Here is a 16,545-nt window from a genome sequence, read left to right as displayed (position 1 = left end):
CGTTGTCGACAAATATTTCCGTAATCGAATCAAAATTTTCATAAAGATACATTTTTAAGTAGCCATTCGTTCTGGACATATGTCATACTGTTTGTCACAGCTGTCATATCAGCTAGCTAACGATATTATCGCTAAGGTAGAAATATATATGTAAGACGATGAAAGTATATGAGAATAATCATATACTTGGTGTTAATTACCGATTTATTTGCACGTTTAAAGGTTAATCGTTTAAAAAAATGATTGTAAATAAATAGATGACTGAAAGATACGATTATCGAGCAAACGTAAAGTACGAAGGACGTGTGCTGGATCGAAAACAGGATGACTTGAGAATTCGAAGAAGATAACAGATCTCTGTGCAATATGTGTGAATGCGTGTACGTGTGTTGTAATAATTCGTAACATTTTAAATCCACTGAAATAAGACATCAATAGAAAATATCCAAGATTCTTCGTAAAAATAAAATCGACGAATCTATGAACAAACAAAGAATATACGCAAAGACAATGCCTTTATTTCTGACATCGCTTGGATGATAATCGTTAAAAAAAATTACTTCAAACACAATACAACAGTTAGGCAACCTATTCGATCAAACGTCACAGACTTCTACAGACAGCTATTATACAATGGCACAAATCAACCTATCATCAAAATTAACGATAGCATCGACAAGTTGCATACTTCTGCCTGGCATAATACATCTGAGTTTATCACCAGCGCGAAGATTCCATCCTCGGCAAAAACTCGACAGGATCCAGTGAAAAGCGAATGATTCAGCTGCCAAAAGAACACGAGCCTTTAAGCAAATCGGTTTCCCCCATGTTCTTCTTTATCTCTACGCCGTCAGATACCTCGTGTCACTTTTTTCCAAAGAAACACGAAGCCATTCTATTGTCAAAGCAACCCTCGCCTCGTATCAATGCCGGAACTTCTCTTACACATCCTTCATCCGCGTTCGTTTTAATTCCTCCTGTCGAATCGTTCGGATACGCGAATCGTCCCTAATTGTTTTCGACCAATACGTACACATAAATGCACGTACATACACGTACGAGGTATATACGTTCGAAGAGAGAATATTTATCGGGAAGCAGCGGAGCAGCGGGTGGCGCGCAACCGTGCGTGTTTCCGATCAATTAACAATCTGTCGGCAAACCCGGGCTGGTTCGAGCCGCCGGTAATCCGGCAGAAAATCTGAGCCTGCGAACAATGAAGTCTCAGCTCGGACTATGAAAATAACGGGCGTGTTTCGTCGGGGCTTAATTCATCAACGATATTCCCGCTGCTTCGGTTCGAGTCCTACGGAGCGACGACCAGACGTGTACGTTGTACAGGATGTTTCAGCTGCAACAGGATCATTTTTGGCGTACAATAAGATACGATTGCGTTTTAAGTTGAATTTATTTTAAGCGAATCAGGTAGATGTTTGTAGAATATATCGAAACGTGCCACGTCAAATCACCGCAAATTTAGAACGGTTTTGCATATTTAATTGAAAGTATATGATATATTGACGTGTTTCTAGCGTGACTGTTCGTCTATTGTCTTCATGTACATATAATTATTATTTTATTATCGTGTCGTATTGTGTGTCGTATCGTATAATAAGCAGGATCAAGCAGGTATTGTTCCTTTTGTATCTGCATAGAAAATCTCTTCGAAATACCGGTAGAAAAAACAAACGTTGGCTGGGGCATTTAGTGAATCGGTCTGGCGTATTTTGAAAACTGGGAAAATTGAAGTCTCCTCAACCTCTCTCTAGCAGCGGAGCAATGGCACGCGAAGAAAAGAAACGCCGCTGAATTACTCTCAATGGCGGTGTTTAATGGGTGAAACGATTAATTTCCGCGCGCGAAAACGATTCGCTTATTGAATTTGCCCGACTGACTTTGCGTTTAATGGACTCGGATTGAGCATGGAAGAAAACCCGAGAGCGTAGGATAATTCTTCAGAAATACCCGGCCGAATCGACAATTAGCGGCCGATATTTTCCACCTTTTTTCTGATTGCGTCGCTTCCAGCCGAGTTGCCTACGAAAATTCGCGCCGGAATGCGTCCCGATCACGAGAAATCTCGAGAATCCAGCTGAATGTAACGATCATACTATAAATACACGATTCTCTTTTTCAAACTAACAACTTCAGATTTGCATAATGCATGAATTAATGTCACTTGAGTTTAAGCGTTACATTGATATTTTTCTTTTAGAAAAAACAGATACATTTCAAACATTTTTGGATGAACCGTTGTAATAAAATAATTCTGGAAAAATGGATTTTACTTTTAAATACTTTGAACGTATCGAGTATCAGATTTGGCAATTTATGCAGGGAACGAATCTTTTCAGGTATATCAATTATTCTCTTTGCGTGTTAATTGTATTAAAATTGTGTATTAAAATTTCGAAGCAACGTGTTACTGTAATAATAAAAGACACCGTTTCGCTCCATTCGCTCCTTGCACAAGTACATTAAACTCCGTTTCAGTGACTTTAAATGTTTGTCTCTCGTACTGGAAGTACAATGCGTTCGTTCGGATCAGCGGTAATATCTGTTTTTTATTTAAAAAAGACGTATTACCTCTTTGCAGTTTCAAATTGAAAATTAAATCGATATTATTCTCTGCGCCGTCATCTTTTCACGGTAATCAAATTATTCGAAAGAATAGGTCACGCAACTTTCGACTACGAAACTACCAGTTCTATAGCAAAGTAGCTGATCGTAATAGTAGAGTTGGAAATCAATTGGAAAATGAAGTTATACAGAAATTACAGGACGCTTGTTGTAAACGTACACTTAGCCAAACACTGTTACATACCGTAAGTATTAATTTTAATCGTAGAATTATCACTAACGATAGTCTCGCTAAATACAGTGGCTCGTTAATTTAGCGAATAACTGGCTGTTCCAATACTTTGGTGATCTTTGCGAAGTATACAGGTATACGTAAAAAGTGTCTAGGAATGTTTTGTCAATCATTGTAAACACACATGTAATTGACGTAAGTTTTTGAAGAAACAAATCCTCGTATAGCCGCGTGTTGTCGTATAGAGCCACGTACGTACGCTGCTCAAAGACCAAAGGATCGTACCCAGCGTCACGATCAATTTACAGTTTTCAAGTTGGCGTACACCCTCTGGCAATAGCAGATCGCTCAGAGGATCGAACCGACTCCGTTTACGATTGTAATTCTAATCAAGGTTTACGCTTCGCCCTTAATTACCATTCTCGATGGGTGGATGCAAATTGAGCGACGCGAGGCCCCAAAGTTTTCCATGGGTACCGTGAGACAAGCTGCAGAAGCTGTTGGTGCGGCCGTAGCTGAAACACAGGACACCATAGGAATGTACGACGAGAATATAACGTCCGTCGAGGTATTTTGAATCTTGGCCCGAGGCACTTTCGGATCGTTAATCGGACAGTTTTCGAATATCTCGCTTAGACGGTATTCACTTTACCAGCCGTCTACGATACACGTACTTACTCACTCGACCAAGTCTCTGTGTATCCAATATGATATTAATTACACGAACTCTAATGGAAAACAAAACTTTGACAATGATCGACGATCGTCGACCCTCGTTTTGTTACAATTGTTCCCTTCTTTTTAGTTTTTCCCGTATTTTGCTACCGAGAAGAAACTTAAATGGCAAAGCGAATAAACGAAATTGTTGCACAGCTATTTAGTGTATAGCGACCTTTTTAACGTAGCTTTCTTGCGAATGCTCCCTTATGTGGCTCTTCGCAGCTTCGGTATAATAATCGAATGACATTCCTAATGTTCTTAACTTATTAAGGTATTCTTTTTCAGCTAATCTACGTTTCTGCATTTTGTTCTTCAACTCTTCGTGAGTATGAAAGGAAAGATTCGTTTAATTTTAGGAATTATTTTACGGAGTTGCCAAGAAACTGAGGAATACAGAATACTACAACAGACGACATTTTTCAAACCATCCGGTTTATACTGGGTAAACTGTTATCGATTATTATATATTTTTATCAATTTTTACATCTTCATAATCGATAGCGAATAAAAACTGACATATTACTACCAAAGTTATAACATAAAATAATAAGTACATTTTAAATGTTAAAGCTAAGAAGAGTTGAATAAAATGGAATGTTAAATCAAGTTTCACGTGGCAAATGAACAGTATATCTATCTATGCATTTAACTCACATCCTTTGTTTTCTTTCCTTATATCAAATCTGATTATTTAGCTACATAAAACTAAGAAACCAATCTGCAAAATTAATTAGGAAATCGCGAAAATACGATATAACGAGATTAAATCGAGGCAAAGTCGTATCGAGACGATTGCCCAAGTCTTCAAGTATCGACGACTATTTAAATAATTATAATCAAACTAAACGGAGCTGTGTGGTGGTTAATCGAATAAACAAAAGATATTTTCGGTACGGTTGATCAAATTTCGACAGATTGGATAAATCGAAGTTCGATGCAACGTTTTAGGATTAAATTCTCCAAAGGAACGATCGGCAATTTTCAGAAAGAGACGTCGTCCTCGCAATCGATGCTAATTACGCGCTCTGCCGAGCAAACAAGGACGAGTTTGCAATTTTTATGGGCTAATGTCTGAGCGATCGCGGGATTTCGACCTGGGCCGTTGCCGTTTCCAGAAAACGGATATGCACTGATCGATGCGTGCGCCATTACGGGCCGGTTAATTGAAATTCTAATTAATGCTCGCGGCCTCATTGTTGTTCTACGCGCGCATCACACGCGGCATAAACTCAGTGATACGCTCGGAAGATTTTATTGGAACGATCCACAAATCTGGAAATAATTAGACTTTTAAAGCGGTGCCGTCGAATGGCGCTCGTTCGTCCAACGAAATGGCAGAGTCGTTGCGGTGACCACTTTAGGTCGTCGATCTACGTTCTAACGTGTACGTCTATTTTACGATACTGTGATTAAGTGTTTGGACGTGCTTACTGGTTAGAAATGACTGGACATTTATCGATCTTTGATAGACTTGACTATTCTTTCGTACATTTAAAGCAACTACGTACGATATAATGGTTGGAAAGAAGCAAAGAGAGAACGCATAAGTTTTATATCTGTGTCATATCCATATTTTTCTGTGCAACATGCTTCGACCAAATTTTACGTTTCTTTCTCGACGAGATCAAATTTTTGTGTAAAATTACATGTACGTAGTACGTATATGTATATAATAAAAAGGTACTTTTTTTTATCGAATCATAAATATTTTAGCAACAACGTATTGATAATTTAGTGCTTCAGTTTGGCCACGAATTTCAAAATTTGCATAATTTCCTATCTTGTTGTGCAACAATAATGATATAACGCTGAGAACAATGAGAAAGTAAAGCACTTGTAAAACGCATGCAGATATTATTTCCGCTTTAATTTTAGAACGCTTATTGTAATTTCAGCAGCATATTAAATATACTAATTAATTATTCGGAACCAGAATGAAACGAGGAGAATAAAACCGTGACCATTTAAATCATCAACTATCAGTTAGGCCTGTTTCACTTTTTTCAATTTATCAAGCTTCATTATCTGCTATAACACTTGATTTAGAATTTCTTCATCGCGCATCTAATTTTCCGCCTCTTGATTTCTTTTCTTTAAACACGATCATTACAACTATTTGTTCTTTTTCCTTTGAAATACCAAGATAATTCATCCAGTAAATTACTAAACGTCGGTTGATCGAATTACGTTAACAAATTAATTATTTTACTTTGATTAATTTCAAAATACATACGGATCGACGAAAAATTTCAGTAAAAGATAACAGAACTATTTATTAAAATTGATCTAGAAGTTTAAGAATTTCTTATTAAATCATAATTCAACGTTGACAAAATTCTATGAAATCTATTCAAAATCTATGCTACTACTAATACTGATGAAACCTACTGTCAATGATACAGCGATTTAGGGAAGACTTCCGTTTTCTATCACGTTAAATCACTATCGTTGTCCATCTTCAATCGATATAAATTTCGGCGTTATCTTTAACTCGCAACGAATACGAACTAACCATCCAGTGGACCAACAAATTCCGATAGATCGACCAAACGAGTTACCTAAACTTTATGCAATACAATTAAAAATGGTACATAAGCTTTTTATTTTGAGCCAAATAAACTTCTACTTTTGTAGCACGCTGTAGCCCCACCGCGGACGTAAGTCCTTCCTATTCTCGTGACACTAATGGCGAGGCCAGTTCGAGCAGATAGGATCTTCTTTGGTTCTTCCTCGCTTCTTCGGCCGGCTGCGTGACAGCGCACTGACTCACGCACTCACGCGTGCACGCACGAATCGTTACGACGGAGTTAGCGTTTCGCTTTTTCCTTTGCAACATGATCGTTTGATCCTTCCGCTCTTCTGCATCCCTGGAAATCTTGCACGATAGATATTTTAACTTATATATCTCCAATTACCTTGCTGCATTTTAGAAATATTTTAGTCCAATTTTCGTGTTAATTTCGCGATGGTCTTGTCACGATGCAAATTCATAATTTCATCGATTATAAGGAAATTATGGCGTATACCGTGCGTGGCAATTCTTGCGTTGCGATTTTTCCTACTTTTTATTCCGAACTACCTAAACATCATGATTTTGGGTATTAATTCATCCGAGTATTTCAAGTATATGGCGTTTAGAAAATTTGTTAGACTTTCAGAATAATTTATTAGACATTTCAGAATGATTATGGGACGCTATAAAAGTTAGCATGGCGAAGTTGAGCACATTTAATATTTTCAAATGATACGCATATTTATCTTACGTTACGAGTTATTAATCGTGTGCCATTTGCGCTTTAATTATTTTATAGCCAGTAATTTTTCCCTTGCCCAAAATCTTTCAGAAGGAGTAAGTTTTAAATTACTTGTTACGGATTCTTCCTATTGGAAGAAGGATATAGGATCAGGTTTAGTCCTTCAAATTTTTATCAAATGACGCGTTACAATAGAAATACTAGGAAAGGATTTCTCGCTTCATTCTCTCTTAATATGCAATTTAATATGTTGCGAAAAGATGCAATTCTCTAATCGTCAAAATATTGATCATGCTTTTGCTTTGTCTTTGCAAGATCTCACCAAATTATTATTCATTTTTATAAAGCTTCTCAGCTATATCGTATCGAAGCTGCTCTTTCAAACCATTCGATAACATTGCAATCAGAAAGTCAAGAAAATCGATCGTATCGCATTTTCTTCGCGTGCTTTTAATATATTTCAATACTTTGACACTTCGATCAAATGTTAAAAAACTTTTAGAATACCGAAACTGCTGAATGCGTATACAAAAATTCTCGTCAAACACGTACGAGTAAAAAAAAATACTCGAAGCGGAGAATTTTTCTGCAGAAGCGAGTCGAAAGAAAGAAACAAAAGGAGAAAATAAAATCGTGGATCAACCAGTTTCCCTTTAATCCTCTATCCAGCCGATTTCTTCTGTTGTCACTCTTCCCTCTCCCACCAAAAAAAAAGAAAAAAAAAAAGAAGAACGAAAGAAAAAAGGAATTCGGAAAGGGAAATCCTGCATCAACCAGTTTCCCTTTTAGTCCTCGATCCAGCCGACTTCTTCGATCGTCGACCAATCATCGAAAACGTTCTCGATACTGTTCGCGCTTGTTTCGTTGGCGTTTGAAACGCGAGAGGTTTTCGATCGGCAGACAAGAGAATTAAACGTAACGGGCTGAGAGTAATAAATCAAAATAAGCAGATGGGAAATCCTGGGATGTGTCATCTCGTTGTAAACGATGTCCATTCGGTGTTACGTTTCTAGTTTATTGCCGGTGGAGCGCGTCGGTCCGGCCTGGTAATAAAATATGGCGCGACGGACAGCGAGAAAATATTTCCCTGGATATTGGCGGAAAATATTAAACGTTACAATGAAACTTGTTAAGAGATGGACGCGGTATGCTCGATTAAGGCTGATCCGATTTCGGCTTCTCCTGTCCGACGATTATTCGCTTGGATAAAACCATTCGATCTAACACGCCGTACGGAGGGATTCGACTACGAGCGACAATATAGAAATCGGTGATCTGCACTATCTAATCGGCTTTTCCTTTTTCTTTTTTTTTCCATCCTTCCTCCTGGTTCCTACTTTTTTTCTCCTACTCCTTCTTTTTTTCGCTCTCCTTCGATCCGAACCATACGTTGGGAAACTACGAACGTTTAACACGTTTGCCGTGGTCCTCTTGGATAAACTTATAATACATTTCTTACGAAGACATAGATAGAATTTAAAATAGAGATTCGCCTTACTTATTAGACGTTAAAACGAATAGTCTACTTTGGATATTTCTTATATCTGTGTGCCTTTGTTTCTGTAACTCTTTCTCAGAACGTCGTTTTCCATTTGTTCGAGTGGTTTCGCCGATGCATTTCGAAATGCTGAAACTCGTATGAAATAAATCTAAATATATTTGAAGATAATAAACTCCCCGAATTTGACGTAACTTAAATAGATAAATTGAATGCTTCTTAATTAGTTGGAGGAAAAAGTTTGAAATGAAATAAATTTCATTCATACGACTGCTATTTAGGTTTTGTTTTATTTAATGAAAAGTATCACACGTTTTAAATATAGATTAAACGATATTATCTTCTTTTTTCAAATATATAAATGATATTTTTTATAAAATACATTACACGTTAGCTATACCTGCGGTCAAAAGATCTGATCGGTCAAGAACGTTTCTCCAACGGCGTTTTCAAGGACCCTATGAGCTCCACTTAGCAGAGTTTGCATATTTAATTACTTAACAGATCAAAGCGGTTGATTTAGGGCGTTATTTCTGAACTCTAAGCCACAAGAATTTGATCTTTGTCATTTTCTACACGACACTGTGCCGTTGTCGCCCTTTTCTAACACATTCGCTGCACAAATAGATACGGTTTCACAAATCAGACCTAAAAGCAAGTACGTATTTCAATAATAAAATATATTACGTGTAATAACGACTTCGATGTAGAAAATTATAAATCACGAAATGTAGAATATACATCTCGCGATAATTAATTAATTTCTTTAAAAAAGAAGCAAATGTCTTGACCTACATAATCTATAACTTAACTTACATATTTATGGCTATCTTATTGATATTTTAGTTATTGAAATACGTATCACACATATACGCGTATAAAGAACGAATCGTGGATATTAATTTTCTCAAAAAGTATATCTCGAACGAACAGACTGTATCTTACATTTTTGATTCATTTTCGCATAAGAACCTAGCCGCTGTCCTTTCTCAGCTTTTACGATATTTCCGACCACGCTCTCTATGGAAAATATTATTTAAAATAATGTGGTACAATATTTTTCCATCTCCCTCTGTTAAATATCTTACAACTTTGTCGTATAACGTAGATATTATGTTATGGCTTTACACGCGTGTATATGTACGTAGCAAGTACGAACGCTTCGAGACGGTTAGGTTACGTGCGCCTCTCGCCAACAGCCATTCGAATCCACTCGAGGGGATCGAGATTTTACGACTGCGTGCATCCCGGATAGATCTTTTTGTGCGTAACTTCCACTCGGCGGGCACACGCAAAAGCCACGCGGAATCCTCTATAAAAGGTGCTCGTGTCCGTGCTTGCGCGACGATGAACACCGTGCTCGACACGAAACGATCTTTTATTACGATCGCTGTTAATAATCCACTGAGCAATACTTTGTCAACGAGAATAATTTGTTGCTCGGATTTTGGCGAAAATCAAATTGAAAAACTTCATTTCGCCAGAACGAATTGAAATGGCTCGTCGATATAATTTATGTTCGCAAATATCGTTGCCTTCTTGCGGCTAAGTAGCTTCAATAATGTCGTCGATTAACTTTTACAATCGTAAAATTTATGGCTCTAGTAACCTCGCGAGTTTATTTTCTTTTAAATAATCTTATTATATCGCTTTATATAATGGCACGTCGTTTGAGGGGATGCCCTCAATTAGAATGTTCTAAAACAGCGTCTTTTTGTGATTTTTTTAAAACTTTTTTTAGACTTTTTTCTGCCGTCGTTTAGTTCACCCAGAAGAAAAATATATAATAATTTAATCCTTTTTTGGTTTTTTGCTTCAGTCAAGAATTACGAGGTGGATCTTTCCCGCCCTGCAGCGACAACGCGCCCATGAAATAGGCTTAGAAATCTGTTACAATGTATTTTTTTACTTTAAAAAAATCTTTTGTATTCGTTAAATATTAGGTCATCCCATAAGTTCGTGCCGTTTTTCGAGCGGTTATATATGTTAAGATTGTTTACATACCTTTCAGTTTCATGAAAAGATGTAATCCCCCTCTTGTTGTACAACTTCCTCCCATTTTTCATTATTCTGTCTCGATAAAAGTTCTCTTGTTTTTCTTTAAAATATGAAATGTATGCACAAAGGTCGGCACGAACTTATGGGATGACCTAATATATATAAAACCGTACCTCAAAATTCAATAACTTCATTTCTTCCTTTCTCTTCTAAAAAAAATCACAAACAGACGCTGTTTTAGAACATTCTAATTCAGGATAACACCAAACAATTGTCGCTTACGATTCTCTTATCCTTTTTAAATATATTTCTTGTTACGTGTTAAAATGTGACCACTCCATCTCTGCAAACCAAGAAACTTCTTCGTTTTGGATAATATTTGTTCCTACACACTGTACGTTGTTTCCGTTGTATTTTTAATTGCAAGCCATTTCATCGAAATACGCAAGAATAAAAATGCAATAGTTGCATCGATAGAGCATACTGCTTGCGGCTAAATAATTGAAGCGATAGAATACCATTGTACCATTCTCTTGTACCATTCAGAATTAATATTTGCATTAAATTAATAATAATCAAATTATATATATATTGATATTAATAATCAAACCGATTTGTTTATTGAAAACCGTATAAAACTCGAATCAAACCTTCTTAAGGCGACGAACTGTAACTCTTCCGGGATAAATTTTCTCGTTAACAGTGTGACACATGGTGAATTTTCCAGTAGCTTCTCATTTCGTAACAGATCCTCGAATCTCGAGAATCACATCTCGAAGATAAAAAATATCGTACGCCGAGTAATTTTCATCGATACGCAAAGATATATTTCATCCGCGACCGCTTTCTTCCATCCCGACGAGTGTCTTAAAATGTCTATAAATGGAAATCTTATCCATTTCGCGTATATAGATCGTCTGGAGTCGCATGTAAGCAGGCGCTTCATCGTCTGCATACACTCGATCACCCGCATTTCCTTTTCTTTCGGCGTATCAAAGGAATCAGAAAGTTTTACGACACAGCTCCGTCGCAGGATATTTTATATTGCATCCAGATTTCTCAAGAAAACGTCGACGAATCAGAACCGCTAACCTACTTACGTCACCGCTGTTTCCCCGGCAAGTGGAGTTAATTTATCGTATTAAAAATCAATATCTCGCTTCGTCAAAATTTTTACGCGTTTCCCTCTTCGCCTATTTTTAATATTACGCTCGTTACAGTACAAAGTTTAACATAATTTATATGTATATACACGGATACCGAATCTTTTTAGCTTTTTACTTTCTGCAAGAAATATCTCGATGGACCAAACACAATTCTTTATGTTCGATTAGACGCGGAATTAAGCGTATTGCAAACAGGCTCGTTGAATGGATTAAAAAGAGATACTTTCAATTGGAAGATCGTACTTAAATAAGAAAAGACGTAGCTGCAGACCCACCATGTGTATTTTTCAAGTACATTTGGAGATTAGAATAGTTTTTAAACTCAACAGTTTTAGGGTTTACGTAGTTTATTGTTCTGCGAATTAGTAAAGTGAAATTTAATTGGTTCGTGTAAAACCTTCGGTTAATTCTTGCAAGTAATCAACCGAAATGATACTTACAGTGACAGAGTAATTTTAATAATATTTCTTTGGCTCATTTTTACTTATTAGCTTCTTAGCTGCCTCTTCATTTTGTTAATGGAGTATACTTTCTTAAGAAAGTATCGTAATTGGTTAGTATTGGCAGTCGAATTGAATATTGCTTGCTTTATTACTCCGACTGAAATTTTGTTTGTCGTTTACGTTGCCCATATCGCAGAATAATATAGGTAACCAAGGATCGATTTTACTGAAATTAATTGGACTATGAAGTTCAATTGTTTCGGTTTTGGTCGAATGTGGACATATCGTACGTAATAGTCGCGAGTGATTGAAATTCTGGTTTAACGTCCTTGTTCAAGCATGCGTTTTTTTAGAAGAGAAATTTGTTTGCATCCTTCATTATTCGACAGAGTAATAATTGTTTCTGCGGATGTTATCTCCAAATGTATATTTATTATTTTTTTTTTTTAATATTACGAAGTACCCGCAGGTTTTTGATAGCTCTCAAAAATTTTTATTAGTATTACAAATGTTTGGAATTCTATTTTAAAGAATTATGATGATTTCTTTATCTTCGAATATTATCTCTACGAATTATCTTATATAATTGAAAATATATATTGATTTATTTTCTACATTTTCTCTCTATATAGACAAATATATTTGATTTTCTTTCCATCAACATTCTTTCCATATAAATAAAAATATTAATCTTACCCCGCATAAACAAAAAATTAATAGAATCTGGGTATAATTCCTCTCCCGTGTAAAACCTATAATCCTTATGAAAATATCATTCAGATAAAATCCGAATATCAAGGACAAAATCGTTACGCGTTTATTCGTTCTATTTATTGTTTCTTTTTTTCTTTTTAAAGTGCTGGCGTTTGATATCGCGTAGGTAGAAGGCAGAAATTTGATATAAATTTATTTTCCGAACCCATCAATAAACGCCGGGAGTTTGGAAAAAAATTCGTGTCTATTGTGTCGAATCTTGCGCGTTTTGCACACTCGTATTCGCTTTTTTCGCACCATTTCATCTCTATATATTTTTTTTTAATTTTCCATATGCTATTGCTCTTCCAATATAGTGACATAAACTTCCATAGCACATCGATCTTATAATTTATAGTTTAACAATAATCCATATATCCCAATATCTTGTCAATTCCTTATAAACTAACGATAGACAAACAAATAAACAGATTCGCAATAAAAAATTGAAACGATTCACAAAATTGACGACAACGATTCTTAGCACCGGAAACATAAAATAAATAAGTTATTAAATTATTTCCTCCTTTTTTTCTTTTTATGTTTAAAACTTCAACGAAGCTTTATTTTCACTATACGCGCACATAGACACTGAAGACGTACAATTTATATAATTTAATAAATGTACACACTAATTAATCGGTACGTGCATCTACATAATCCTTTAATAAAATTATATCTACCAAACCTCTACTAAATTCTACGTTATCCTACTTCAAATATTTTACATATTTTCGTATATTATATGTATTGGTTACACTTTCAAATTTCCCATAAATACATAAAAATCCAAGGACGAATAGAAACAGGTAGCAAGAAAGTTTGGTACGTAATTAAATGATCGTGTAGCTGCTGTTAAACAGGAGCTACGGGTAGACGAATGACTGGAAAAAGATGAAAAATAAGGAAAAGGAAGACAATTAGAGGAAAAAGATGGAATACTTTAAACAAGTAAAGGAATTGTGGACAGGAATGTAGACAGACGAGTATACGCGTCTGAGAAAGAAGACGCGCGAGATACGCGTGATTTATATACTGCGATATATTCGTAATATCGAAGTAGCTGGCCAGAGTGTACGTCCAATTATCCAAATTCCTTCGTCGGCATGAGAAAACAATCCAACATGTGTTAATAGCGTGCATTACGCGGCAGGATTTTTTTCTAAGTGAAAGAAATCGACTGTGTATTATATCTCGTAATGGACCGATCGCGGATTCCGTGATCCTTTTTCGCCAATCTGCTATGAATCTGCAGATTTTATACTTCTCTGTCGTGACTTTTGGCTTTTTCCTGTTCCGAGGTGTGGAAGCGAAACTGTTGGTTGTCGCGGACGAATTTGTTGAATGAAGACAAGAACAAGAAATTATTCCTATTAAATAATAATAGCAGATATATTGTTCATACACTTATTAAATTAATAATAGCAAAAGCACAATAGTATAATTTTCCTTAGATAATTACGACCTTCGTTTAATATTATTTCATAGTTATTCGAACATGATTGATGATTCGTTTCGCAAATTATTTCTCTGACGATCAACGACCTAAGCCAAACCACCAAAAGAACCAAGCATTACGGAACCGATCGTGCGTACGGGGATCTCTCATGCGATTATCATGCCCAATCGTTCTCCATCTGTTCACGGTTGTCCATCTCGTGGCGAAAGAGAAATTCCATTCTCGTGGCCGATCTGCCCGGTCGGATTTTTCAGTGCGTAGCGTCGCTCTCAGATGCAATCTCACGCAGAGGAAGTCGGCACGTGGTCACGCATCACCCGACCACCCTCGCGACTGTCATTATCTCTGCTGCTGCCGGAGAAATTCCCAGAGGTCGAGTAGAGTCGCGCGTGGAACGAGAACGAACGAGACGGACGAAAAGGTTAGACTGAAACGAGAGAGAAGGACGAACGAAGAGGAAGAGAAAGCTACGAGCTGGATGGACGGAGACGCGGAGGAAGACCAACAATAAGCGAAAACAGAAGAGCAGACGCAGAAAACGCAGAAAGAGATCACGGAGAGGCAGAGAAAGAGAAGTTACGAAGAAGCGAGTCGCCTCCTGGTGGTAATGACAGCTCCCCGAACGGACACTTCTACCCACTGGGAAGAGCTGTTTGTTATTAAGATCGCTTTGGTTGTGTATAGTACGCCTCAGAAGCTAATAATTGCTGCAGAACCTAGGGAAATTAACGCTGGAACCGTTGGACTCAAAATGACCAGTTTCAGATTCTTTTCTTTACATTAACTTTTGACGAATTTCTTTTCTCTATTATTCTCAAATTTTTCATCCGCCCGGCAACAAATATTTCTCGTAAGATAAGAACGTTAAAGAGTAGCAAATCGTAACAATTGATCCATTTTTCCGTTTTAACGCGTCGATATTCGTTAGAAGGATAAAGACAAATCGATCATTTTTATTCAAACATTTGATACATGATTGCGTTTCCGATCTCGTTGTTCTTCTTGCTACCTTATTCATATATCGAACAAGAAAACGTGTTTCGATATCTCTTTCGTAACAAAAATCTCATTTCCAGGATTCAAGCAGAAAAGCAAGTAAAACCTTGGCAAACGATGCTCACCGAAAAGAAGCAAACGACGCATCGGTAAGAAAAACTTTCTTTGAGCGATTTTCCCTCTTCCTTTGCGCGACTTTGCTTCACGAGAAAAATCAATCCGACCAAAAGAATACTCCATCATACCGCAAACAATCTTTCGTCGAAGATGAGGAACAAAAGTTTCCTCGTTTTCTCGTAATTTTCCCAAATTGTACGTTTGAGGAATCCGTCGAACGTCGATGTTATTAAATTTCTCCGGCCGAAATAAAATATCGTAAGCGGCATTAACAAAAAATTAATTAGTGGCCCGGGCCAGGCAAACGTCATCATTACGCGCCATAGAATCCTGACGAAGTCAACGTTTCATTTAAATAATCGCCGAGCGAAACGCCCGAATAAGAAAATCATTCGTTCAGTCTGTGGGCTTCTGGGTATGAGATGGCCGCGTGAAATAAGTTTAATAACAACGGTCAGGGTTCTCAGTCACCAGAGGTGTTCGCAGTTGGACTGTCATTATCTTCAGGAGAGAACTCAGCCTTTCATAACTTTACCCTTTTGCCTGCTCTTTCGTTCTTTTCATCCTGCTTTTATTACGCTGTATTTTGCTCCTTCCACGCCGATTTTATCTCGGTAAGCTCGCTTTGCGTTTTCTACTTTTGCGTATTGTTTTTCCTGGTTATGCGTTTAATGGGTTTAATGGAAAAACGGCGCAAGCGTGTTGTTTCTTAAAAATCGGACAAATACGATATTGGAAAATTCGTGTTTATCTAGAGGATTTTATTACGAGTTTTTCAGCCTCGTTGTTGCAATTAATCGAAATATTGGAATTAAAACATTATTCATCCACATTTTTGAAAGCTGTAACACTTTTATTATTACCGAGTAACGATGCAGCATATTAAACGCACTAAAAGGAAATTTAATTAATTTTCTCCTTTTATTGAAGTATGTATATATATATATTTTTTTTTAATTATGTATAATCGTACTGAAGTAACCGGTAATCAACTGTACAGAGAACAAAAAAATTTCGATAAGTTCAAACGATGAAATCCAATAGTTACGAAAAAAAGAAATAGAGAAAGCAAAGGGTGTTCGATAATCATAGTCATTTCATAGCACAATTGGCGATTAATTATTAACATTGTATAGGCTACATTAGCCGGCATTAACGTTTCGATAAAATATTCACGTAATCTTTCGTAACGTGTTTGATTAATTACTGGCGTACCATGCTACTCGCATTTGCTCGTGCTATTAAACTTCATCGTATCCATAAAGATCGAGATCAACCTTATTTGCATATTATTATTCGTTATACCCAGAGGGGTCATTAAGCATGATG

The 16,545-nt window shown here is 36.7% G+C and overlaps 1 protein-coding gene across 5 annotated transcripts in view; it reads left to right on the top strand.

The window, feature by feature from the left end:
* The window catches only part of LOC126914225 (uncharacterized), a 110,087-nt gene that overhangs the window by 52,097 nt on the left and 41,445 nt on the right, over positions 1–16,545 (top strand). For 3 of the 5 annotated variants that reach the window (XR_007709606.1, XR_007709605.1, XM_050717878.1), the window contains exon 3: positions 15,180–15,248. The exons of the other annotated variants lie outside the window; for them this stretch is intronic. Coding sequence is in view for 1 of the 3 variants with exons in the window: in XM_050717878.1 (XP_050573835.1) it covers positions 15,180–15,248 (69 nt within the window). In the remaining 2 variants the exon portion in view is untranslated. The remainder of the gene's footprint in view (positions 1–15,179; positions 15,249–16,545) is intronic. 5 annotated transcript variants of the gene reach the window in all.

The sequence above is a fragment of the Bombus affinis genome, chromosome 3, assembly GCF_024516045.1.
Source record: "Bombus affinis isolate iyBomAffi1 chromosome 3, iyBomAffi1.2, whole genome shotgun sequence".
In the NCBI taxonomy this organism is placed as follows: Eukaryota; Metazoa; Arthropoda; class Insecta; order Hymenoptera; family Apidae; genus Bombus; species Bombus affinis.
The sequence above is the reverse complement of the archived record's forward strand: the minus strand, read 5'-3'. Positions and strand labels throughout refer to the sequence as shown.